This window comes from Gallinula chloropus (assembly GCF_964237585.1).
Source record: "Gallinula chloropus genome assembly, chromosome: 12".
Taxonomy (NCBI): Eukaryota; Metazoa; Chordata; class Aves; order Gruiformes; family Rallidae; genus Gallinula; species Gallinula chloropus.
In genome coordinates this window covers 23,016,608-23,040,275 of record NC_140097.1, presented here as the reverse complement: position 1 = coordinate 23,040,275, position 23,668 = coordinate 23,016,608, and the positions used below count along the sequence as shown (strand labels likewise).

The 23,668-nt window shown below is 51.1% G+C and overlaps 1 protein-coding gene across 1 annotated transcript in view; it reads right to left on the bottom strand.

Annotated features, from left to right (window-relative positions):
* Positions 1-21,895: 21,895 nt before the first annotated feature.
* USP4 (ubiquitin specific peptidase 4) overlaps positions 21,896-23,668 on the bottom strand; it is a gene marked incomplete at its 5' end in the record, with an annotated part of 43,898 nt that continues 42,125 nt past the window's right edge. Inside the window, 2 exons of the mRNA XM_084269394.1 lie at positions 21,896-22,234; positions 22,353-22,441. Of these exons, the coding sequence (XP_084125520.1) occupies positions 22,133-22,234; positions 22,353-22,441 (191 nt within the window). The 3' untranslated portion in view covers positions 21,896-22,132. The remainder of the gene's footprint in view (positions 22,235-22,352; positions 22,442-23,668) is intronic.

Genomic DNA, 23,668 nt, shown 5'->3' with positions numbered 1-23,668 from the left:
AAACACTTATGAAACATTGTAATCAGTGGTGGCCTTGGTATAAATTAGAAGATGGGGCTAAATGGCCACTAAACGGAACATTAGATTACAACACCTTATTACAATGGATGTTATTTCTAAGAAGAGAAGGAAAATGGGATGAAGTTACATATCTGGATACGTTTTACACCCTCCAAAACCATCCAGAGTGGCAAAGGGAGTGTGGATTAGTCCCACCACAAGATCCTATGGTACTAGCACTCGAGAGGGAGAGTAAAAAACACAAAGGTAAACTGAGGGGGTGTTGCTCGACGTGCAGTATAGGGCAGAGGTGTACCAGACCCGATAAAATTTACCAGGTACCAGAACAGGATCTGAACGATATTTTTAAGCCTCCCCCTCGGCTGCAGGAACAGGATGAGGACTCGGATGGAGCTTATACTTCTCAGCAAGTTATAGAGTCTATTTTCCCAGTACCATCCCTTTGGTGAGAGCAACTCAACTCCAGCAGAACTTGGTCGGGGGTTATTGATCCTGGCTTAGCACCAGATGTTGCTTCAACATCGTCCCGGGGGGAAATATGTTTTCCCTTTTCCCCAACAGAAGGAACTGGACCAGCAGCAGCGGTTTCAAAGGACAGCAGGACCTTGTCACCGAGGTATTTAGAGAAGCTCGGGGCAAGCCTGCCACCAGCACACACCTCCTTCAAACACCACATCAAATGGCAAGGAAAAGGGCAGGGAAAGGTCTACCTCATGACAGGAGCTTTCACTCGTATCTAGAGGCGGGAGAATCCGTGACCACCTCCTCTTCCGGGTGCTGGCCAGCCTCTGCGCCTTGGTGACAGACATCTCCAGGAAGGCAGAGGGTGTCCACTGAAACACAAAACACCAACAAGAGCTGCAGAAACACCTCTCTTCAGAAAGGCTTTTCTTGTTCAAGCACCACTGATAAACCATTTGTCACCACAGCCACTAGGATAGTCCTGGAAGTCCCCAAAGTTCCCCGCTGAAATATTTAACATCAGTCAATGAATGATGGAGAGCGGAACACGCGCTCTAACCAAGCGGCTCTGTCCCCTGCGCTTCTCCTTCGTCCTCTGATGTGACACGTTTGAGGATTTCTGCTCTCCGGGCATTTGTTTCCCCTTTAGCTTTGCAGGATTCAGGCAGTGACCTTTGAAAGGAGTGGGGAGGAGTCATCAGAAACCCCCTAACTCCATCCTCGCACAATGCTCACAACCAGCCGGCGTGTGGAGATGTCACTGCCGGCTGAATCACAGGAGAGCAGAAAAGCAGCGCCGTGCCAAGACTGAGGTGGAGCTGGCTGGGTCCAAGCTTTAGTTATCTTTTTAATTAGCCCTTGTTTCCTCTCTGTTCTGGCCTCACAGCCCCCTCCACAGAAGCATACAGAGATACCTCCTCCATGAGGTTATATCCAGGAAAGGGAGCCTTGGCCAGCAAAAGGCACATTCATGGATGGGGAGGAGGAACTGCCCCACGTTCATGGATGGGGAGGAGGAACAACCCCAACTCCACAGCTGTTTCAAGGGCTAGATCTGCGCTCAACCCAGGATGACACACATGACAGAACTGGTTTGGACCCCATTCTAGCTGGGACTGGACATGTCTCTCAAGTCTTCAGGCAGAGTCTGAGCAGCCCCACCACATCCCCAGCTGCTGGGAGGGCAGGGATGGTCAGAGCAGCGCCTGCAAGGATGCTTCCTTGACAGAAGATACTGCTGCCCTCACCAAGAGGATGTGTAGAAGCACCCCAATGCTTCAGCTACTCCAGTGCACTGCCCAGGACATCCCGTTAACTGGGTTCCAGCAGCACATTCAGACAAGAATTGGGACTTTCAGCCCACACTCCATCTCCCACCGCACCTTGATGGTCACCTCCAACACAAGTATGGCAGCAAAGAGATGGGGTGGTGGTGTGTACCTTCACAGTGTGGCTAAACAGGAGGGGCAGGCAGAGGAGGGACACAGGGCAGGTTTCCAGCCTCACCACAGATCCTATCTGGCCACAGCAGGTACTTACAGTGACATACTTCTTCTTTGGAGCTGTTACTACTCTGCGCTGGAATATTCCAGACAGCTCACTGGCTCGATGAACGTTCTTAGTAGCCATGTCTCAGCTAATCTGGAAGGAGCAACAATGGCACTTTGAAAATCCAGGAAGAGCAGCTGACCCCAGGCCACTTTGGGCCCGACCTTATCACCTGCTCAGGGTTATTACACCAACCTCCAGCCCACGGACCGCGGCTGCCCCGAGCATGAACAAGATCAGACCAGACCCCTTCCCACTTCGCCAGCCCAACGCCCACCCTCCGTGCCAGGAGCTTTGTCCTGTTTCTAACTAACGCAGCACGGAGTTCAATGCTCTGATGAAGAACTAGAGTCTCCAGGCTCAGTCGGTTGGTTTGAGCTACAGAAATTATCCAGCAAATATGATTCCTTCCAGGCATGAAATTCCCACAGCCCCCAAGAGCATTTCTCCCGGGAGAACAAGGGCCCTAATTTTCACTTATTAACACTCACACTCGAGGCTCTCTACAGGCATTCGAGGCTGTAACAGCAGAAAGAAAACCATGAAGCCATTAAAGGAACAACAGCAATGAGCTCAAACATAAACACCACGTCTGTGCAAGCAGGGCTGCTAAAGACTTGATCCTAACGGCAGTTCTTCTCCAGCACCCCCACCCCACAAGGACTGCGGGTTGACCGCTCCATGGCCGGCTTTTAGGTCCATGGCCCAGTCGACAGCCTGACAACCACCTCTCCATCTCCATCACACACAGCCAAGCACTGCCATTCTGTAGTGGCTCCTGTCAAGATCTGAGCCAAAGCTCATGGAACTCATAGGCAGACACAGGCTATCAGGCTGTTTCCATGGGCAGTATCATACCCTACCCAAAGCAAACGCTTGGGCCCACAGCAGCATCAATTCACGGTGCACAGCTGTGCTGTGTCCACATCCTGACCACTGCTGTCACCCACAGAGCTCTGCTATCACCCAGCTCACCCAAAATGCTCCCGCAAACCCCAATCCAAGTCAAACTCTTCTAATCTCAACCTGCAAACACCTTCTCAACAAGAGTTCCGCGCATCCCTGCCCAGTTCTCCCAAGGGAGTTTGAATCTCTGGCAAAACCAACAGCAGTTGAATTTAAAAGGTGCCAAACTGGAGACAGGCAAACAGCCAAAAGCAGCAGCAGGAGCATCACCCCCAGCCTCACCTGGGCAGGCTCCAGCCTCTTACCCACTTACCCAGCACACACACACATTCCTGGCTGCCAGAACAGACAACAGGCCCTAATTCCTGGCTTACTGCTGTCCTCCTCCAGGACTGCAGTAACCCTGAGGTGTCACAGACCCCCCTTCGCTCCTTAGGCAGCCTCCCCCCTGAAATCCCGCCCTCCCTCCCTCCCAAACACAGCGCCTGACACAGTTCGGGCGGGACCCAGCTCACACCCCACACCCCCACCCCGGGCACGCTGTGCCACTCACCCCAACCGCTCCAGCCCCCAGCCCCGGCGCTCCGCCCGCCCCCGCCCCTCCCGAGGCCGCACCTCCGGAACGCGGCCACCGCCCCAAAAACACGGCCTTGGGCACCGGAATCTCCCCCCTCCCGCTCCCGGGGGGGCGTGGGGACACTCACACGCCGGAGCGCGGCCACCAGCCGGGCTGCTGCCGCTGGCAATGAAGCACCGGACACACACGTTCCCGTGGCAACGGCGGGACGCGAGCGAGGCCCGTGCGGCAGCGCCCGGCCAGCCCCGGGCAGAGCTGACCCAGCGCCGCACCTCGCCGGGGAGTTACTACCCGCTCGCTCCTGCCCCGGCACCGGGGAAACCGGCGGCACGGGCGCGGGGGAGATGCCGCTTGGTGACAGCTCAGAGCCCAGTTCAACCAGCTCGTTGCCTGGCCGGCATCTCCTGACCCCCAGCCCGGCTCTCCGCACAGCCTGGCACCCACATGCAAACCGCAAGCCACAGGCTCTGACACTCAGCAGTCCCCACGTTCTGCTTCCCACCAGCTCCAGCACCCTCCAAGCGATGTCAGAGCCTCAAGTGCCTCCTGCCTGCCCCACCCTACACTGCAAGCAACTCCTCTTGCAGGAGCGCAGACGGGTGGCTGAATCCTGCTTCACTATACACACTAAATCCTCCTCCTTCAGCAGCAATAAGGCACCTCTCTCCAGAGTAACTGCTTCATTTGCCTTTCTATTGCACTTTGCTGGGAGAGCCAGAGAGGAGATCTGCTAAAAGGGAGAATCAGGATGCTCCTGAACACTTTTCCTCACCTAAACCATCTTGCCCTGTTCAGGCTTAAGTAGCACGATCATGTTTCTTGCTTAGAAATCACCTGCTTAGCTGTAATTACCATATAAACAGCATCTCACGGGAGCCAGGAAAGGAGAAGAATTTCCAGGACTTCCAGGGCTCTTGCCCCTCCAGCCCACCACTAAGTGGCTGAGAGCTTTCTAAATCAAGCCTTGCTCCCCAGGAAGCCTCACCTGGCACCTTTATACTCCAGCCCCTCTCGTCTTTTTATCACTTCGGTACTGCCATCCCACAATTTATTGTAAAAGCTCCACCACGGCAGAGATAATTAACAGGAGCCTCGTGTTACACCTTCCCCTTCCTTCTTTTCATAAACTCAAGCTCTCAGCTGACGGCGAGGCGGGCAAGGAGGACCAGGCTCCCTTCCAAGGGCCTGCCAGAGCTCCACGTGCTGTGAATTTAGAGCCACAGCTCCCGATGTCAGCACTTAGAGCACTACTTTCCCTCTCCCAGCACCTCATCTCTGCTATCTTGGGCTTCCCAACTTGCATCAACCCTTCCCCCCCACTATTTACTCTTTTTCCTGCATCGGGACTACGTTTCAGTGTGGTTGGCAACACATCAGAGCTTCCACACAGAGAGAGACCTTGGAGTGGAAAAGCAGGAGCCAAAAGGACTATTACCGGGTCCCCAGGTCGGGAGCAAGTGGCCTCAGCGGGGTCAGAGCTGGCTCTGCTGGGCCGAGGAGCACGTTAGCGAAGCGCTGCCATTCTGTAGTGGATCCTGTCAGGATCTGAGCCAAAGCTCATGGAACTCATAGGCAGACACAGGCTATCAGGCTGTTTCCACGGGCAGTATCTTACCCTACCCAAAGCAAACGCTTGGACCCACAGCAGCCTGCAGCTAAAAGCACGAGGCAAACAAGTCCGCGCTGCCCAGGGGCTCTCTGCATGTGCACAGCAGCCACGGCTCTGCTGCCACACAAGGATTTGGTCATCTACCCATGAACCACACACCCAAGCTGGAACATGGGGTACTGCCAGCATCCCTGAAAGCCATCCTCTCTCCCTTTCTGAACCACATCCCAGCTTCTGTGGCATCAATTCACGGTGCACAGCTGTGCTGTGTCCACATCCTGACCACTGCTGTCACCCACAGAGCTCTGCTATCACCCAGCTCACCCAAAATGCTCCCGCAAACCCCAATCCAAGTCAAACTCTTCTAATCTCAACCTGCAAAAAGCTTCTCAACAAGAGTTCCGCGCATCCCTGCCCAGTTCTCCCAAGGGAGTTTGAATCTCTGGCAAAACAAACGGCAGTTGAATTGAAAAGATACCAAACTGGAGACAGGCAAACAGCCAAAAGCAGCAGCAGGAGCATCACCCCCAGCCTCACCTGGGCAGGCTCCAGCCTCTTACCCACTTACCCAGCACACACACACACATTCCTGGCTGCCAGAACAGACACACACGTTCCCGTGGCAACGGGGGGACGCGAGCGAGGCCCGTGCGGCAGCGCCCGGCCAGCCCCGGGCAGAGCTGACCCAGCGCCGCACCTCGCCGGGGAGTTACTACCCGCTCGCTCCTGCCCCGGGACCGGGGAAACCGGCGGCACGGGCGCGGGGGAGATGCTTTGGGCCAGGGGCTCGCGTGTGGTGAAGCGGCCCCTGCCCACCCTCCCAGATTACGTGGGTGCAGCGTGGGTGCAGACAGTCCTCCACCAGCTCTGGAACCTGAGTCCTTTCCCACAGCACTTCAGCCCTTCCCCAGCTGTACAGTGAACTCTTTCTGCAAAGCTGGTTAGGAAGGACATCCTTAAAAACGTGGAATTTAAAAGAGCATTTGGGTTTCAGTGTTCATGTCTCATGGAAACCCAGTCTCCTGGGACAGCAGAGGGATGGTATTGATTCCCTTCCCTAACGCAGCTGCCTCGTGCAAAAGGGTTTGAAGAGCCACTCCTGGGTTACACAGACAGCTCGACAGGAGCACTTCAAAAAGCTCAGCCTTCTCATCAGGTCCCTGGCAAAAGGGGTCTGGCCTCCCCAGCAGGAGGGCTTAGAAGCTGGCCAGGAACGTGCTTTGTCTTATTTGCAGTCTCATCATTTCACTGTGTCAGTTCTAGGGAACCTCTTCTGAGCTGATGGGCTCAGAAACTTCAGCTCCATACACGCAACTCCTGACGTGCAGCAGCCCCACTGATGATGCCCAGAGCAGTTTCAGGATGCCAGTGCTGTCAGCAAGTTCAGCCCAGCCCCTGTGCCTTCAAACCAACGGTGTCCTCACACCAGCACACGATAGAGCTGTTTCTCAAGGCTTTAGTATTTCCTTCCTCAGCTTTTGCTTGTGCTTCCTGCACGTTTTACAGAGGGGGATTTTAAAAGGGTGGGTGAACTGATACTGTATGAATTGTGCTCACTCTGTGTAAGGATATTTTTAGCAGAATCCATCTCTCAATCCAATTCTTTGCCATGTACACACTGAGGAAAATTAGATGCCTTTAAGGTATCGTTATTAACTTCATTTGATTTCTGGTTCCTTTAGCAGAGATTTAAGTATGCTGGGCCTCTTTTAAGAACATTTTAAAAGATCAACAATTGCAATAATTATTTTTATTAGTAGAGTGACAAAGAAGCAGCAGTTCAGTTTGCTTTATTTGGTACTAGCCAAATGCTAAATTGTGCCTAGTATCATTACTTGTCCTTTAATCAGGAGTCTTCTGGTTTTTTTAATAGATCTGACTAAAAGACTTGATCCTGCTGCCAGAAAAACTTAGTCTACCCTTCTTTTTATTTAATAAATTCACTGTTATTTTATTGAATAGAAATTATGATATATTTTTCAAGGTATTGCATATGTTCAATAACACTGTTATGATGATAATACAGGATTTCAGAAGTCAATTGCTGTGTTCCGATAGCACAGGTATTATTAATTATTTAAAGATGAATTCAGTTTTATAAGAAAGCCAAAACAAATATCGATTCAATTTCAACTTTCAACATGCAAACACCTTAGAAGTAAAAAAATATCCTTTTGAAGAACTGGTCAGTTGTAACATATAAAGTAAAATCTATTTTTAGCTGCTTATTTTAATTTTTCAAAGTAAAAACTTATTTTATACTCTCTATATTTTTAAAAGTCATTTAAGTAACTTTGATCAGATCAAACTGTCCATTTTCCAACATTCAAGAGGTGAACTGAAATAGCTCTGTCCTGCTAACGTTGCAGGATATAAAACTTCAGACCAAGAGACACCCTTAATTCTGGTTTCTCACGGGAAGAGTTTTCACTCCTAAGCAATTTAAAGGTACACACAATCTTCCTGGTTTCAGTTTCAATCATCTACCACTTTGATTGAACTCAGGACAATTTCACATCTGTAAAATGTTTTACAAGTCACTTGTTAAATGCACCTGAGGAATCCCAGGACCCAAATAGGGTTCATGGTAGAGAAATCTATGGACTTGCTCAAGATGGAGGAGTTCCATACCTGCAAAGAAGCAGGACTCCAAGTATTGGCCGTAATCACCATAGTCCTGCTTTGGATAATTTCCCTGTGCAAACACAGAGATTTGAAGACGTGGTATCTTAACACAAAAGATTGCACTCTTTCCCTTTGAACAAGACAATATGCTTACTTGATATAAAGAACACAAACACTATGGCTCAGACCATAAAAGAGAGTGACAGCTGTGCAATTAGTAGCCATAGAACCATAAATGCCTGTGAGAAGCTGGGGAACACGCGCACGCGGCTGGTGCCAATCTGCATATATCACAGTAATTAACAAAAGTCCCTTGTTTGAGTCATAAATGAAACTTAATTTTAAACCAGGAAAGTGAAAATTTAGGAATCCTTGAGTGTCATTTGTTTTGAAATGTGACCACTTCCAATACATCAGTTGAGTATGTTCAGATTTCCAGGGGTCATTCTGCTGCAGTTCTGTTCATAGCGCATGTGTAAAAAATACGGTATTTGGTATCATTGTGCTCACGCTGTCAGAAGACCCAGAAGTTGCCTTTTCTGCTGGCTTGTGTTGCCACAAAACATTGCAAAGGACTACCTAGGTTTTGCCTTCATAAACACTAAACCTTCGAAATTGCACAGGAATCAGTCATGATAGGTGTCTGATGGCTGAAAATGGATCAAATGCAGAAAATGCAAATGCTTTATGATAAATTCATACAGATGAAAGAAATTTATAATGGAGGGAAGTCTCTTTTAGTGGTAGGTTATACTTTAGTATGCCAAGAGTGATTCAGTGTTCCTCAGAAGGTAATTTGTGAAATAGTGTTATTCCATATTTGATGCCTAAAAAAGTGAGATACTATACTTGCAGGGCACCACATTACCAGTGCTCAGACCCTTTTAAAACATGAAATTTCACTTTTTGTCTTTCTGATAAGGTAAAATTTACTAAGATAACTGCAGTAACAATTCAAGCCATGACTGGTGTTTACTCTTGTGACACAGGAGACAGAATAAATGCCAGGGAAAAGATAAAGCTCTGATTTTATCCCACGGGATAAAAAAAAAGGGGAGGGGGAAATTTCCAGAATTAAAGCACTTACAATAACAAATCTAATTTCCAAGAGCAATCATTATCTACATTTCTTACTACTGAAAATATATTTGTCAGCAGCAAGAGAGGTGGAAAGAACTATTTTCACAGTCTGAGGGTGTTTTTTTTTTTCCAAAATTCTCTTGAGAAAGGTTACATGATGAAAAGTCAGAAGAAAGAAAGTATTCTTTCCATACAGGTAATTTTTATATTCAGATCTGACACTTATATCACTCGGTAGAAGAAACCAGAAAGAAACGAGGAATGGTGGTTAATAATTCCTCCAGCAACAAATACACCCAAATCTCCTTGTTAGCAGCATGTCTTGAAGCAGCTGTCACACCAGAGATGCCATCAGCAGCTGCATTAAACCAACCACTCCCAGGACCTGAACGCACACCAGGAGTGTCATTCCCCTTCCCTCACCAGGCTGGTTACAAAAGGGCTTTTAGCTGCCCAGGTGATGCTGGGGGCTGTGAAACAACAGCTGAGAACAGCAGGGATGCAGCAGCACACAGAGCAGCGTTTGAGAAGGAGCCCGACTCAAGACACTTCTTTCCCACCTCTGACTCCTGCAAGCACTTTGCATCTGTCAAACTGCCCCGCTCCTGCTTCACTGGGACATCCCAAGTAAGAGTATCCATCAAAATCAGTCGTTAAACTGAAGACAAACCCACAGGCAGGGAGCAAGCTGCTAACCTTGTTCAAGGATCAAACCATCTCTCTTACCTGACTGATGCTCATCAGCATGAACAAATGAATCATCCAACAGAAAGGGAATAGCTTTTGCTGAGAGAAGCACACAAGCCATCACTTCCATACTGGGAGTCTTGTACAGCAGAACTGAGGACCACATGAGATGTCCAACTCTTCATTTTCCACCTAAGATGGAAAGCAGATTCTGCAAGTTACTTGCACACTTTGATGGGCCAGGTAGATGCATCATTATAGGCTCCTAGGGAAGCAATTGTACCAGCTGGAGCATCTAAACATGCTGCAGTCCAAGAGCAGAAGTTCACCTCGAGGCTGTTAAATGCAGCAGAGCTTTGAGGCTGCAGATACCTGTCGCTGGCTGCAGCGTAACACGGAGCCAGGAATCGCCAGGGAGGGAAAGTTGCCCTTAAATATTGCTTTGAAGTTTCAGGGAGTGGGGGTTGGTGGCACGAAGCCTAATGCGGTCACTGGACTGCTGTCAAGTGCTGGCTCTGCCAGAGACCCCATGGCCAGGGCCGGAGTCCCCATGGCCAGGGCCGGAGTCCCCATGGCCAGGGATGCAGACCCCATGGCCAGGGCCGGACACCCCATGGCCAGGGCCAGAGACCCCATGGCAAGGGCTGCAGACCCCATGGCCAGGGCCAGAGACCCCATGGCCAGGGCCGACTCACCTAAAGCAGTTGGATGGCAGGTTTTCTGGCTCCCCCATGGCTGCAGTCATTCAGCATTTCCAACACACTGTTCCATTCCAATGGCCTGCATCCCGCTGAAGGCTCAGTTCCTGTCAGAGGAGTGTCTTGGCTGAGGCAGGCTGAAGGAGCCCTCCTCTGCCCCTTCCCTCTCCTGAGACTGCTCTCCCTGCTCCAGGACGAGGAAGCTGCTCTCTTCAGCAGCTCTTCCAGGGCCAGCTCACCCCTTTGCAGCAGCGCTTAGGAGAAGCGGACAGGAGGCAGTCAGAGGCAATCTCACCTGGCTCTAGCACAGGCAGAGGAGTCCCTCCTCATCTCGGCTGGAAATGCTGCTCCTTTGGACTGTGCCTGGAAGGGAAGAATTCCAGCACAGGGGGCAGCAAGGGGGACTTTCTTTTGCTCGTGTTTTGGCCGTGGCAGACCACGGGCACCCGAACCTTCAGCTGTACCCCAGGGCTGCTGGCCCAGCAGGCAGATCCGCACCTCCCCCGGCACTGAGTATGAGCAGATCCCAAAGTCCAAGCGTTCTGCTGGCGCCGCGGAGAAGGGAGCAGAGCGGGAACGCCTGAGCCCCGGCCCCGGTGCGCGCCGGGCTCTGCCCCCGCGGGGCTCCGCTCGCCGCCTCGCACGCCGGCGCGGAAAGGCGCGGAACCAGCGCCCGGCACCCGCGGAGCGGCCGGGATGGGGATGGGGACGGGGATGGGGATGGGGGGGCGCGGCGGCCCGGCCCGGCCCGGCCCGGGCGTTGCACAGGCTGGCGGGGGGCGCGGGACCCCCCTTCCGGACCCGACCCAGCACCGGCGCGGAGGGGCGCGCTGTGCCGCGGCGCCGGGCGCTGCGCTCCGGGCGCGCTGGCACTTGGCAGCTGTTCTGCTGGGGCCGATCCCCGCTGCCCGCTCGCTCCTCGCGCTCGGCCGCTTCTCGCTCGAGGCTCCCTCAGCGGCCGGACCCGAGCCAGAGGCGCGAAGGGCAACGGCGACCCCGGCTGCGCACAGGCGACCTCCAGCCCGACCCAGCAGCGGCAGCGGCAGCGCCCAGCCCCATGGCCAAGTGACGGCGGCCAAACGTCCACGGGAAGACGGAGACGGGTCCCCGGAGGAAGAAAGAACCGCGCCTGGAAGGGGAGCCCAGGCCCGAGGGGACGGAGGAAGACATGGAATTGCAGGAGCAGGGAGAAGCCGCCGAGGACATGGAGGGTGGGAGATGGGAAGAAGGTGAGGGTGGGAGATACGAAGAAGTAGGGGGTCGGACAGAAGAAGGAGGGGGAGGGAGGTGGGAAGAGGAAGAGGGAGGGAGATGGGAAGAAGGTGAGGGTGGGAGATGGGAAGAGGAAGAGAGAGGAAGATGGGAAGAAGGAGGGGATGGGAGATGGGAAGAAGGAGGGGATGGGAGATGCGGAGAAGGTCAGGGTGGGAGATGGGAAGGAGAAGGTGGGAGATGGGAAGAAGGAGGGGTTAGAAAATGGGGAGAAGGAGGGGATGGGAGATGGGAGAAGGAGCAGGTGGAAGATGACAGGAAGAAGGAGGGGGTAGAAGAGAAGAAGAAGGAGGAGAAGTAGAAGAATGAGAAGGAGGAGAAGAAGAAGAAGAAGGAGAAGGAGAAGGGGAAGAAGAAGGAGAAGGGGAAGGGGAAGGGGAAGGGGAAGGGGAAGGGGAAGGAGAAGGAGAAGGAGAAGGAGAAGGAGAAGGAGAAGGAGAAGGAGAAGGAGAAGGAGAAGGAGAAGGAGAAGGAGAAGGAGAAGGAGAAGGAGAAGGAGAAGGAGAAGGAGAAGAAAAGAAAAGAAGAAAGAAGGAGAAGGAGAAGAAAGACAGGAGAAGGAGGGGAAGAAGGAGGGGAAGAAGGAGGGGAAGGAGAAGGGGAAGGAGAAGGGAAAAGAGAAGAAGGAGAAGGAGAAGGAGAAGGAGAAGGAGAAGGAGAAGGAGAAGGAGAAGGAGAAGGAGAAGGAGAAGGAGAAGGAGAAGGAGAAAGAAGGAGAAGGAGAAGGAGAAGGAGAAGGAGAAGGAGAAGGAGAAGGAGAAGGAGAAGGAGAAGGAGAAGGAGAAGGAGAAGGAGAAGGAGAAGGAGAAGAAGGAGGAGGAGGAGGTGAAGAAGAGGAAGAGGAAGAAGAAGAAGAAGGAAGCCCTTGTTAGATTTAATATTGTGGTAATACATACTATTGTGGTACTAGAAGAAAATAGTCTTTTGTATGTTATTAATTATAATATTTGTATTATTTATAGTAATTATAAGATTTATTTTATTATAATATAATTGTTATGTTTAATATTCTGGTAAAATATACTATTGAGTACTATAAGAGAATACTTTTGATACTATTAATTGTAATATAGGAATTCTATTAATTATTGTATTTATATTTTTATATTTATTATTTTATATTTATTATTTTATATTTTTGAATCCTATCGTATTTATATGAATTATAGCAATTATATTTATATGCGTTATTAGAAATAAAATTTAATGAGTGAATGTTAACAGCCTTGTGTGATTTCCTGTTGTGGTTTTTCCTTCCACATCCTCTTGTCCCAGTGAGGCAGCCCAGTGGCTCAGCATTCTGCTGGGGGGTGGCCAGTGGCCCCCCTTTTGCTGGCCCCAAGGGAGCTGTTCCCATGCATCACACAGACAGCACCAGCTCTCAGCCCAGAGCACAGAACAACCAGTGCAGAGTGAGCTGCAGCTGCTGGGTGACAGCTCCCCAGCACGGCCACACAGCACTGGCTCCAGCACCCGTGTCACCACAGCCTGGAGACACATCTGCACCCCCGGGGGCAGAGGGACGGGGAACAAAGACAACCCAAGAGGACCCCAAGCCCCCCTCCTCAATCCAGCCCCAAAACTGAAAGAACAGCAAAAAGCCACCAGAAGGAACATCGCCCACGAGCCAAAGGCCCCAGTCCACACCTCAGACTGCCAGACAGCTGGACAAAAGGACCCTCTGGCACAAAAACCACCCCAGGGGACACAAGGGCAAAAGAATAGGACCTACGGACTAAGCCGGCAGTTTCACATGGAGCTTCACTGTCTCTGGGCTCAACGCTGGGTGGAGGTTTGAAGGACTTGGGATTGTGCCCAGGAGCTGTTAAGAGTTGCTCTTTGTGCATCTCACTGCACCACAACCCATGGGCAGTGTGTGGAGCAGCAGGGGAGTGTGAAATGGGTGTGTTCAGGTACCAACAGGGCTCAGTAGAGACCACCTTATATAGTCCCTCCATCCATCCATCCATCCATCCATCCATCCATCCATCCATCCATCCATCCATCCATCGCTATGGTAGCTCTTGTGATTGCAGTGAGTGGGAACAGCCTCACCCCTCCCTTGTGTCCTTCCCTGAAGAACTCGCCGGCCACATGTGAGCTGAGTTTTCAGTGCTCAGCCAGCCCCTGTCTGACCCCCTGGGCTTGCTGTGGCTCCTTCCCAGCACAGCACAGCATTTGCTGGCAGGGATGGCTGTTTTCCTGTTGATTCAACCCCTCCCTGGTGCATTTGTGAGCCCCTCAAGGCTCTGGCAGAGCCCCTCTTGCTCCTCTCATGCCGCAACTGAGAGACGGGACACCGCTTAATGTAAGCAAAGCGATCGGTTTATTACACACACACAGCAGCTTATATATTTTCTAGGTGCGTCAAGCTCAGCGAGCTTTAAATTGGTTAATATAAAACCATCAGAAGGCTTTTTACAGGTTACTGATGTTGTCAGGGTTAGGGGTTGTCTTCACACCGCAGCTGCAGTTACACAGTCACCACAATGGAATGCTCCTCGCTTCACCATGTTTTGAGACGTCCCGTTCTTCAGGTCTCCCACAGCTTTCATCCGACCAAGGCTATCAGATCTTGGTCACTCGCTCCACTGTGCAATTCCACAGCTGCAGAATCATCACTTACTTTTCCCACATCTCCCCCGTTCTGTTGAACAATAAGAACCTTGTGAATAGCATTAGATATCATTGTCTGTACACACTGTAAAAAGCACAGCAAACATATTAAAAACAACAAAATAACAAATACTACATCTCTTGGAGTTCTAAGCTAAGTTGTGGCCCATATGGTGTCCATCCATCCCAGTTGTCTGTGGGATTGGTCATCAGGAGCTGTTGGGCCAGATCGCACAATCTTGTCCAATTATCAAGTGACAATCCTACCAAACAGGTAGAAAAGGGATTTTCTGGGCAGACAGTGGCCAGACAAAGAGTATCTTGACCTGTTAAGTTGGCCAGTGTAACCCACATGTTAACCTTAGGGAAAAATGGGGGAAAAAAGTTGGCTTTCACTGCGGCTCCAAACAAAAACAAAAGGAGTATCATGATAGTAGTTTTCAAGTAGGCGGCGAAACGTCCACGTCCGGTTCTTCGGCTGGGGTCATCGTCAGTGGTTCTCTAAAGGGTTTAACATTCCTCACCGGGATCCACCGCGGACCACGTTCTGTGGAAACACAAGCATAACCCCTTCCCCAGGTGACAAGTGGATAAGGGCCTAAAATTTTTCCTGTTTCTAGGTCTCTTATTAAAACTGGTGCCTTTTTTGATTCTGTAAATTCTTGGCTCATATTAAAGTGTCGAACAATAGGGAGATTTTGATCCATCAAAGAACAATTTAAAAAATTAAAAACATATAATGCTTTCTGTAATCTTTCTCCTGGGGTTGCCTGCTTCATTCCCCCTTTCTGTTTTTGTAAAATATTTTTTAAAGACTGGTGGGAGCGCTCAATAAGGGATTGACCGGTAGGGGAATGAGGTATTCCTGTAATGTGTGTAATGCCCCAGGTATTGAAAAAGGTTTGTATAGTAGCAAAAATATATGCAGGTCCATTGTCTGTTTTTATTTTTTGGGGTATGCCTAAAGTGGCAAAGGCTTGTAAAAAGTGGCGTTTAGCATCGCGAGCCTTCTCTCCCATATGACAGGATGCATATAAGGCTCCTGAAAAGGTGTCTATTGAGACATGTATACATTTTTGTTTTCCAAATTCTGGATAGTGTGTGACATCAGTTTGCCATAACTGTAAGGCTTGCAGTCCTCGGGGGTTAATTCCACCCGCGACTGATGGGAAAGACACTCGTTGGCAATCAGGACATGTGGCAATAATTCCTGTTGCCTGTTGTGTAGTGAGGTTGAAGGAGCGTTTTAATGCTCCGGCATTCTGGTGGAAAAAAGAATGGCTAAGCCTTGCTTGAGCAAAGAGATCTGGGAGGATTTGTGCAGTAAGGGTTAAGAGGTCAGCTTGTCTATTTCCTTCAGCAATATAGCCTGGCAAGGTGGTATGGGAGCGGACATGCATAATAAAATAAGGAGTTAATCTAGAGTCCAACAGGGCAATAAGTTCCTGTAACAGATCAAATAAAAGAGAGTTAGAAACATCTTTCAAAACAGCGGCTTCTGCGCGTTGAACTATTCCTGCAACATAGGCAGAATCAGTAATTATGTTAAGTGGTTCTGACCATTTACAAAAAACACGTACAACTGCTGCAAGTTCTACAATTTGAGGCGAGCCCAGTACTAGAGAAATGTCCGAGTTCCAGTCTTGGGTTTGTTGGTCCCACCAGATAATGACGGACTTATGAGTTGTTCCGGACCCATCCGTAAATACTGTGAAAGCTTCCAGAGGTGTCTCACTTCGCTTTGGTTTCTGTGAGAGTTGAAAGTCAAGGTATAAGAGTTTATGAGCTGGTAGGTGAGAAGAGATTTGTCCAGAGTAGTCTGCGAGGGCCATGGCGAAGACGTCTGACCGGTGGTATAGCCACAAAAGGTAAGCCTTGACTACTGGTAGGTAGATGTGTACAAAATCAATTCCTGCCAAGGCTAGTAGTCGTTGACACGCTTTAAGAATCAAAGAGGCAAACATCTCATGTTGCGTAAGTATAGTTTTTGAGGGTTGGTGTAATAAAAATATCCATTCAATGATTAACAATGGGTCTTTTTGTGTAATATCCCATTGGAAAATGAGGGCGTATGGCTGTCGTGCGGGATTTAAAATTGCTAAATAAAAAGGAAGGTTTAAGTCACAACGGTGTGCCTGTCTAGACTCAATAGCCTCAGTCACCTTCGCAATAGCCATCTGAGATGGTTTATCTTGGAGCACAAATGTTAGTGTCTCCTTTCAAGAGTTTAAAAAGAGGATCAAGATCAGAATTTGTGATTCCCAATAATGGATGAACCCAGTTTATGGTTCCCAGGTGGTTTTGCACATCATTCAAATTGGTAATTTTTATGTTTAGGGTAAGTGGTTGAGGTGCTACGGTTTTTGATCGTATTAACCAGCCCAAGTATTTCCATGGGGATATTGATTGAACCTTTTCAGAGGCAACACAGAATCCAGCTGCATTTACAGCTTTAATGACAAGGGCTACAGCCTTCTGCATGTCTTCTTCATGAAGTGTGGCTACAAGGATGTCGTCCATATAATGGTATATCAAAATAGTAGGCATGGACCTCCTTATTGGGCTTAAAATTTTTGCTACATACCATTAGCAAATTGTTGGACTGTTTTTCATTCCTTGTGGCAGCACTACCCAATGGAATCGGCGTAAAGGCTCTTGCACATTGACGCTTGGAATTGAAAAGGCAAATTTGGGTGCATCCTGAGGGTGCAAAGGTATGTTAAAGAAACAATCTTTTAAGTCAATCACTGTAAGATGCCAATCCCGAGGTAACATGGTTGGTGAGGGGAGCCCCGGTTGGAGGGGTCCCATATCTTCCATAGCGTCATTAATTTTTCTAAGATCATGCAGTAGGCGCCACTTGCCATTTGGTTTTTTGATAACAAAACCAGGAGAATTCCAGGGACTGACCGAGGGTACCACATGACCCTTTTGTAATTGTTCCTCTACTAGGTCATTTAGAGCGCACAATTTCTCAATAGGGAGGGGCCACTGATCCACCCAAATAGGGGTATCTGTTTTCCATGTAATTTTTAGAGTGTCGCGCTCCTCAATGGCCCCCCCCTAAAAATGTGTTTTTAATGTCATTCCCCATTGTGTTAGTACATCTCGTCCCCATAAAACCATTGGTATTGGTAAGACAAAGGGTTTAACTGTAGCTATGTGTCCCTCTGGGCCTTCAATAGTGACAAAGTGGAGGCTTTGTCGACTTGTACCGGTTCCTCCTACCCCTGCAAGGGCCTGAGGGGTAGAAGTCAAAGGCCAATGTGGAGGCCATTTTGCCTGCGAGATGACTGTGACATCAGCTCCCGTATCCAAGATACCTTGCAAAGGATATCTTTGTCCAGATTGGATCAGAATAGCTTTGCACGTGGGACGCTGATGGGATATATTCTGTGCCCAATAAATTGAGGGGGTGCCTGTAGACCCAAAATTGCCCGTCCTAACGGGTAATAGTTTGGCTGTGACAGGGTCTTTTTGTGGTCCCAAAAAGGGTACCAATTGAGCAATTTGGCTACCTGCTGGAATAGTACAAGGGGGAAAAGGAGTCCAAGCCATTATTATAATATTGCCCACTGTGTCTGCGTCCACCACTCCAGGGAGCACAAAAAGTCCCGTAAGCGTGGTAGAAGACCTACCAACGATCAGGGCACTTTGTTTTCCCAAACTAGCGCTGTCACTAGTGGTGGGCAGCAGGTGGACCGTGGAATCGAGTAATGTTACTGTGTGGGCGGTTGCCAAGTCCATTCCGGCACAGCCTGAGGTTGCTGGGCATAGACCTGTGGCACTGGCTGTGTTTGGACTCTCCCCTGGGGTGTAACTGCAAATTGTGGAATTTGTGTCTGCACGCGCCGCGGAATCGCGCTCCGCGACTTGTTTCCCTGAAGGGGCTGCCCCTGGGCATTATATTTTGAGCAGCATCGATTTGCAAAATGTCGCCCTTTCTGGCACCTGGGACAGACGCCTGGGGCTTGTGGCTGTGGCTGTGGCTTTGTCAGGCAGTTTTTCTTAAGGTGCCCGGGCTTTCCGCAGTTAAAGCAGGTAGGAGAGGGTCTCATAGCGGCAAAGGCGGCGGCCATAGCCTCAAATTTGTGATCCATCGTCCCTACGCGGTTGCATGCCTCAACCATTTCAATTAGAGTGGGATTTCTGTTTGGTAAAGCCTGCAAGACTCGCTTACAGTCCGCGTTAGCATTCTCTACAGCCAGTTTTAAAAGCAAGATTTCTCTTGCTTCCGTGTTGTCAACCTGTTTCTCTAATGCCAGTCTCAGTCTATCTATAAATTGCATATAAGACTCGCGAGGTTCCTGTATTATAGCAGTAAAGGCTTTTTGTGGTTTTTGAGTATCGGGGGTCTTTAAAAGTGCCTTTCTTGCTTCCTCGCGTACAGCTCTCAGAGCTTCCCTCGGGATATCTCTGGCTTGAGCTACGGGGTCGGCGTACTGCCCCATCCCCATCAAATGCTCCAAAGTCAGTGCAGCCATATTGGGATCATTATGTCCTACATAGCTAGCCAGGAGGGTTTGTAACCCCTGTCTCCATTGAGATTCCCACAAGGTGTATTGCATGGGTGTACACAGTAATTGTACGAGAGCTTTGAGATCATGGGGTGTCATAGTGTAAGTATCGAAAACTGACGATAGCATCGTAACAAAGTAGGGGGAAGATAAACCGTGCTCTGTAGCCGTACGACGCAATTCCTTAATCACAGAAAAAGACAGAGGTTCCCACTGAGCCCCACGCCCTTGATACACATCCGGTGCTACGATTCTTTGTGCCATTTCCAAGTCCCCTTCCCGTAACGCTTGCCGTTTGATTTTGGTCCATACGTTGTGTGGGTCAGAGGGGAACAAATCAGGCTCATCCTCCGGGTCTGAAGGACCAGGATCAAAGGGGTCGTCTTCAGGAGGGTAATTTACTAATACCCTTTTGTTTGAGGATGGCTTTGGCACTAATGAAGGATCGGTTTCGGGGGAGGGAGGCAGTTCTGGTGGAGCTGAAGGAACGACAGGGAAATCGTCCCCATCAGGGTCTTTTCCAGGCGATTGATTCGCTCTATTAGAGCGCTCTCGTTCTTTTAAAGTTTCAAATATAATTCTCCACCAAGGGAGCAGTTTTTGTGCTTGGGGGTCGCCCTTTGTGGCTCCGTCCCAAAGTTTAACACCCACGGAGTCCCATATATCCGTTGTAAGAATATTCAATGCAGTGACGGTGGGGATTTTAACCTGGACCCACTTCAAAGTGCATTTAAGATCATGACCCGAAATAGTCTTATCATGTTTGGCTAATAAGGCTTTCATAAGTTCATATACGTCTCTCTCTACGGGAGTCAAAACTTGCCCTCCCATCTGGATTACCCGCAGCTCACCTCTTTTCCTCAAGGGATTGTTTGCCGGCTCCTGCTTCCTTTCAGCAGCGTACTCTGTAGTTCTGCAGGAGTTGCGACCAGCTGCCAGATAGGCAGTTCTCCAATTCCTTGGAATGCCGAGTCGTCTGGTCCTTTTTGGATCGAATCACGACGGGATCACCATTTGCCGCAACTGAGAGATGGGACACCGCTTAATGTAAGCAAAGCGATCGGTTTATTACACACACACAGCAGCTTATATATTTTCTAGGTGCGTCAAGCTCAGCGAGCTTTAAATTGATTGGTTAATATAAAACCGTCAGAAGGCTTTTTACAGGTTACTGATGTCGTCAGGGTTAGGGGTTATCTTCGCGCTGCAGCTGCAGTTACACAGTCACCACAATGGAATGTTCCTCGCTTCACCATGTTTTGAGACGTCCCGTTCTTCAGGTCTCCCACAGCTTTCATCCGACCAAGGCTATCAGATCTTGGTCACTTGCTCCACTGTGCAATTTCGCAGCTGCAGAATCATCACTTACTTTTCCCACACCCTCAGGCTGCTGGCAGAACCCCTCCTGCACCCCTCAGGCTCTGGCAGAGCCCCTCCTCCCTGCCGTGCTCACACCGTGCAGCATCAGGCACAAGGATCCGGCCCTTCACTCTTGTCCCTGTTCAGGTGGGGTGAACAAACACCCATCTTGCTTTAAGCCTCCTAAACACTGCTTGTCAGCTGCTCCCAGCAGTGACACAGAAAGAAACCAAACAGAAACGAGTTACAACCCCCCAAACCAGGGCAGCAGAAGCAGTTCAGCTCGAATCCTGATCTCAAAATTCCACCTTCAGTGCTGTAAAAGCAGAACTCGGCAGCAGAGGATCACAACACCGGGCCAGGGGCCCACCCACCCTCCCCTTCCCTCAGAGCTGGACACGGCAGCGAGTCACTGGCTGGGCCCTATGCTGGGCTCTGCACTGGTCCCTATGCTGGGCCTTACGCTGGGCCCTACACTAGGCCCTGTGCTGGGCCCTACACTGGGCCCTATGCTGGGCTCCACACTGGGCCCTGTGCTGGGCCTTACACTGGACTCTACACTAGGCCCTATGCTGGGCCTTACACTGGTCCCTACGCTGGGCCCTACACTGGTCCCTACGCTGGGCCTTACACTGGACTCTACACTGGTCCCTATTGCTGGGCCCTGCACTGGGCTTTGCTCAGCTGTGGCACTGCAGAGGTGCAGGGAAGGGCACACAGCTCTTCCCTACAGGCCTGGAGGGCAAAGGGAGCTGAACTGGCACCGTTACACTGATGTCAGGCTGTGGGCAGCAGCCAGGCCACGGGGACCAGGCACAGCGGGGACCAGGCACAGTGGGGACCGCCAGGCTGCGGTGCAGGGGGAGAGAGGGAGAAGCAGGGCAGCCACCTGCCTGAACCATCCCTTCTGCCAATGCACTTGGCTGTGAGGAGGGAAACCCTGGGTGGTTCCCCACCATGCCCTGGGTATTTCCATAAGTGGTTTCTCCTCTGAGGAGCAGCCATCACAGGAGCACGTGGAGTCACCGTTCAAGATGCAGCCAAGGCAGGGAGAGACCTTGGACAGGAGCATCACACACGCAGCAGCCTCGCAGGAGATGATGGGGTGGGGACCTAAATGCTGGAAGAGCCGTTCAAAACCAACCCAAGGTTGCAAGAGAAAAGGCTAAAAACACACAGAACCCACTGCACTGGGCTGCCATCCTGATGGGAGGCAGCTCTGGGGGGACAGAGCTGAGCTTTGATGGAGAAAAGGCTCCAAGGAGCCACAGAAAGGGGCAGAAAACACCACTAAAAGCACTGCCACCACCCGGCCCCTTGGCGAAATGGGGTGGGCTGGAAGTGCTCAGAGAGCCTGGAGGTGAGGGGTGCAGGGACTGGGTGGGGAGGGCAGGATGTCACCAACCTTCCAGCTGTTTTCCCTGGAGAATGGGGGGAGCCAGAGCTGCTCTGAGGCTCAGCCCACACGGGGCAGGCACCATGTGTCCCGGTGAGGGTTCCTGTGTGCCAGGATCCTTTGTGACAGGATCCAGCGTTCACATGGAAAAAGCCCAGTCAAAAACCGTCCCAAAGTGTCTCAAATGCATCAGTGGGAGGAGAGAAGAGAAACAACTGTTGCACAGCACAGGGGACAAAGCACGACAGCAGAGACTGCAGCACACGGGCCAGATGTAGAGGGATCCGAACTGAGCTCCCAGAAGGGGTGCAGCCAACCCCCCTGATGCAGGCAGGGCCCAACAGCAGCACCAGAGCGTGGGCAGGAAGCCCCCACCCCGATTCACAGAGTCATACCCACCAAACTCCTCCACAGACCCTGCTGTGACCTCCAGTTCAGCTCTCCTGACCCCAGCTGCACGCTCAGCCCAGGTCCCCAGCCCAGCTCAGCCCCAACCCCTGCCTCCAGCCACACAGGCTCAGCCAGATTTTAAAAAGAACTTTATTGAAGCTCCAATATATATTATTTTTGGCCTCTAAACACCCAAGTGTCAGCACCTATTCCTGGCTCTCCAGTGCTTTTGTGACTCCCCTGGCACCGACTCGTTGAGGGCTAGATTTTCTGCTCAGCTCCTACAGAAGGAAGGAAATGTTCAGATGCCTCAGGCATGGCTTTAGAAGAGCGACCACCAGCAGGGTGGCCGAGTGCTGGAGGTGATGCTTAGTTGGTATCCATCCCATCACACTCTTCCTGGGGAGGAGATGGGGCAGCGTGTTCTTCCCCGTGTCGGCGCTGATAGAACAGCACATAGGCAGCTTTTGTCTACCAAAGAAAGAAGAAAAACCACCTGAAAACAACCCCCAGAGCGTGGCTGGGAGGACCCAAAGCAGGGAGGCAGCTTCCAGCCAGCACTGGGATCAGCCTCAGGCCCAACACTCACCACTATTTGGTCTTCTGAAGCCACGGAGACGCTGCTGTCGTCGAAGTAGTACCACTTGTCATTCACCTTGTTCTTGGCGTAGGCCGTGTCTGGTGGGACACAAACTGCAGCTCAGCACCGCGGGGAGGTACGGCCACGACCCTCAGAGCTCACAGAGTCATCACAGAATCCCAGGCTGGGCTGGGTTGGGAGGGACCCCACGGATCACAGAGCTCCAACCCCCCTGCCACAGGCAGGGACACCAACCTCCAGGCCTGGAGCTACACAAGGGTGCCCAGGGCCCCATCCAGCCTGGCCTTGAACACCCCCAGGGATGGGGCACCCACCCCCTCTCTGGGCAGCCTGTTCCAGCCCCTCACCACTCTCTCTGTAGAGAACTTCCCCCTAATATCTAATCTAACCCTTCCCTCCTTTAGCTTTAATCCATCCCCCTTGTCCTGCCATTCTCTGCCCTTTTACCAAGCTGATTCCCCTCCTGTTCCTCTGCTCCCTTCAGGGACTGGGAGGCTGCAATGAGGTCCCCCCACAGCCTTCTCTTCTCCAGGCTGACCCAGCCCAGCTCCCTCAGCCTCTCTCCGTAGGGGAGCTGCTCCAGCCCTCTGATCATCTCCGTGGCTCCTCTGACCCCTCTCCCACAGCCCCACATCTTTCTTGTCCTGGGGCCCCAGCTCTGGACACAGGACTCCAGCTGGGGCCTCCCCAGGGCAGAGCAGAGAGGGACAATCCCCTCCCTGGCCCTGCTGCCACCCCTCTGCTGATGGAGCCCAGGATCCCATCACCCTTCCCAGCTGCAAGAGCCACTGCTGGCTCATGGGAAGCTTCTCAACCACCCTGACACCCAGGTCCTTCTCAGCAGGGCTGCTCTCCAGGAGCTCTTCTCCCAGGCTGTAAATATGTCTGGGATTCTTCTCATGGGAGGCCAGGAGCCAGCACCAGCATTACCCACACCCCAGTCACCAAGAGACACATCTCCTGGTAGCTGGGCCAGCTCACCTGGAGCCACAGACCAGCCTGAGCCCCAAGAGCTGGTAGACAGGGCAAAGAGACTTGGGGGCAAACAACCAGTGCTTTGTTCAGCTCCTGTGAGCAGGGCTCTCCCCAACACAGTGCAGGACTCCTCATTTCCACATGACAGAAGCTTTCTGTTGATGATGGATCTGAGCCAGAGCTTCTAGAAGTCCTCACTCCAGAAGGAAGCTGGACTGAAGTCCTGCACATCTCCTTCAACCAAGACTTCTGTGACTACAATCTCCCACCTGAAAACACATCCCCCTGCAGCTAACACTGCCCAACAGTGACGTACCCTACAAGTTAAG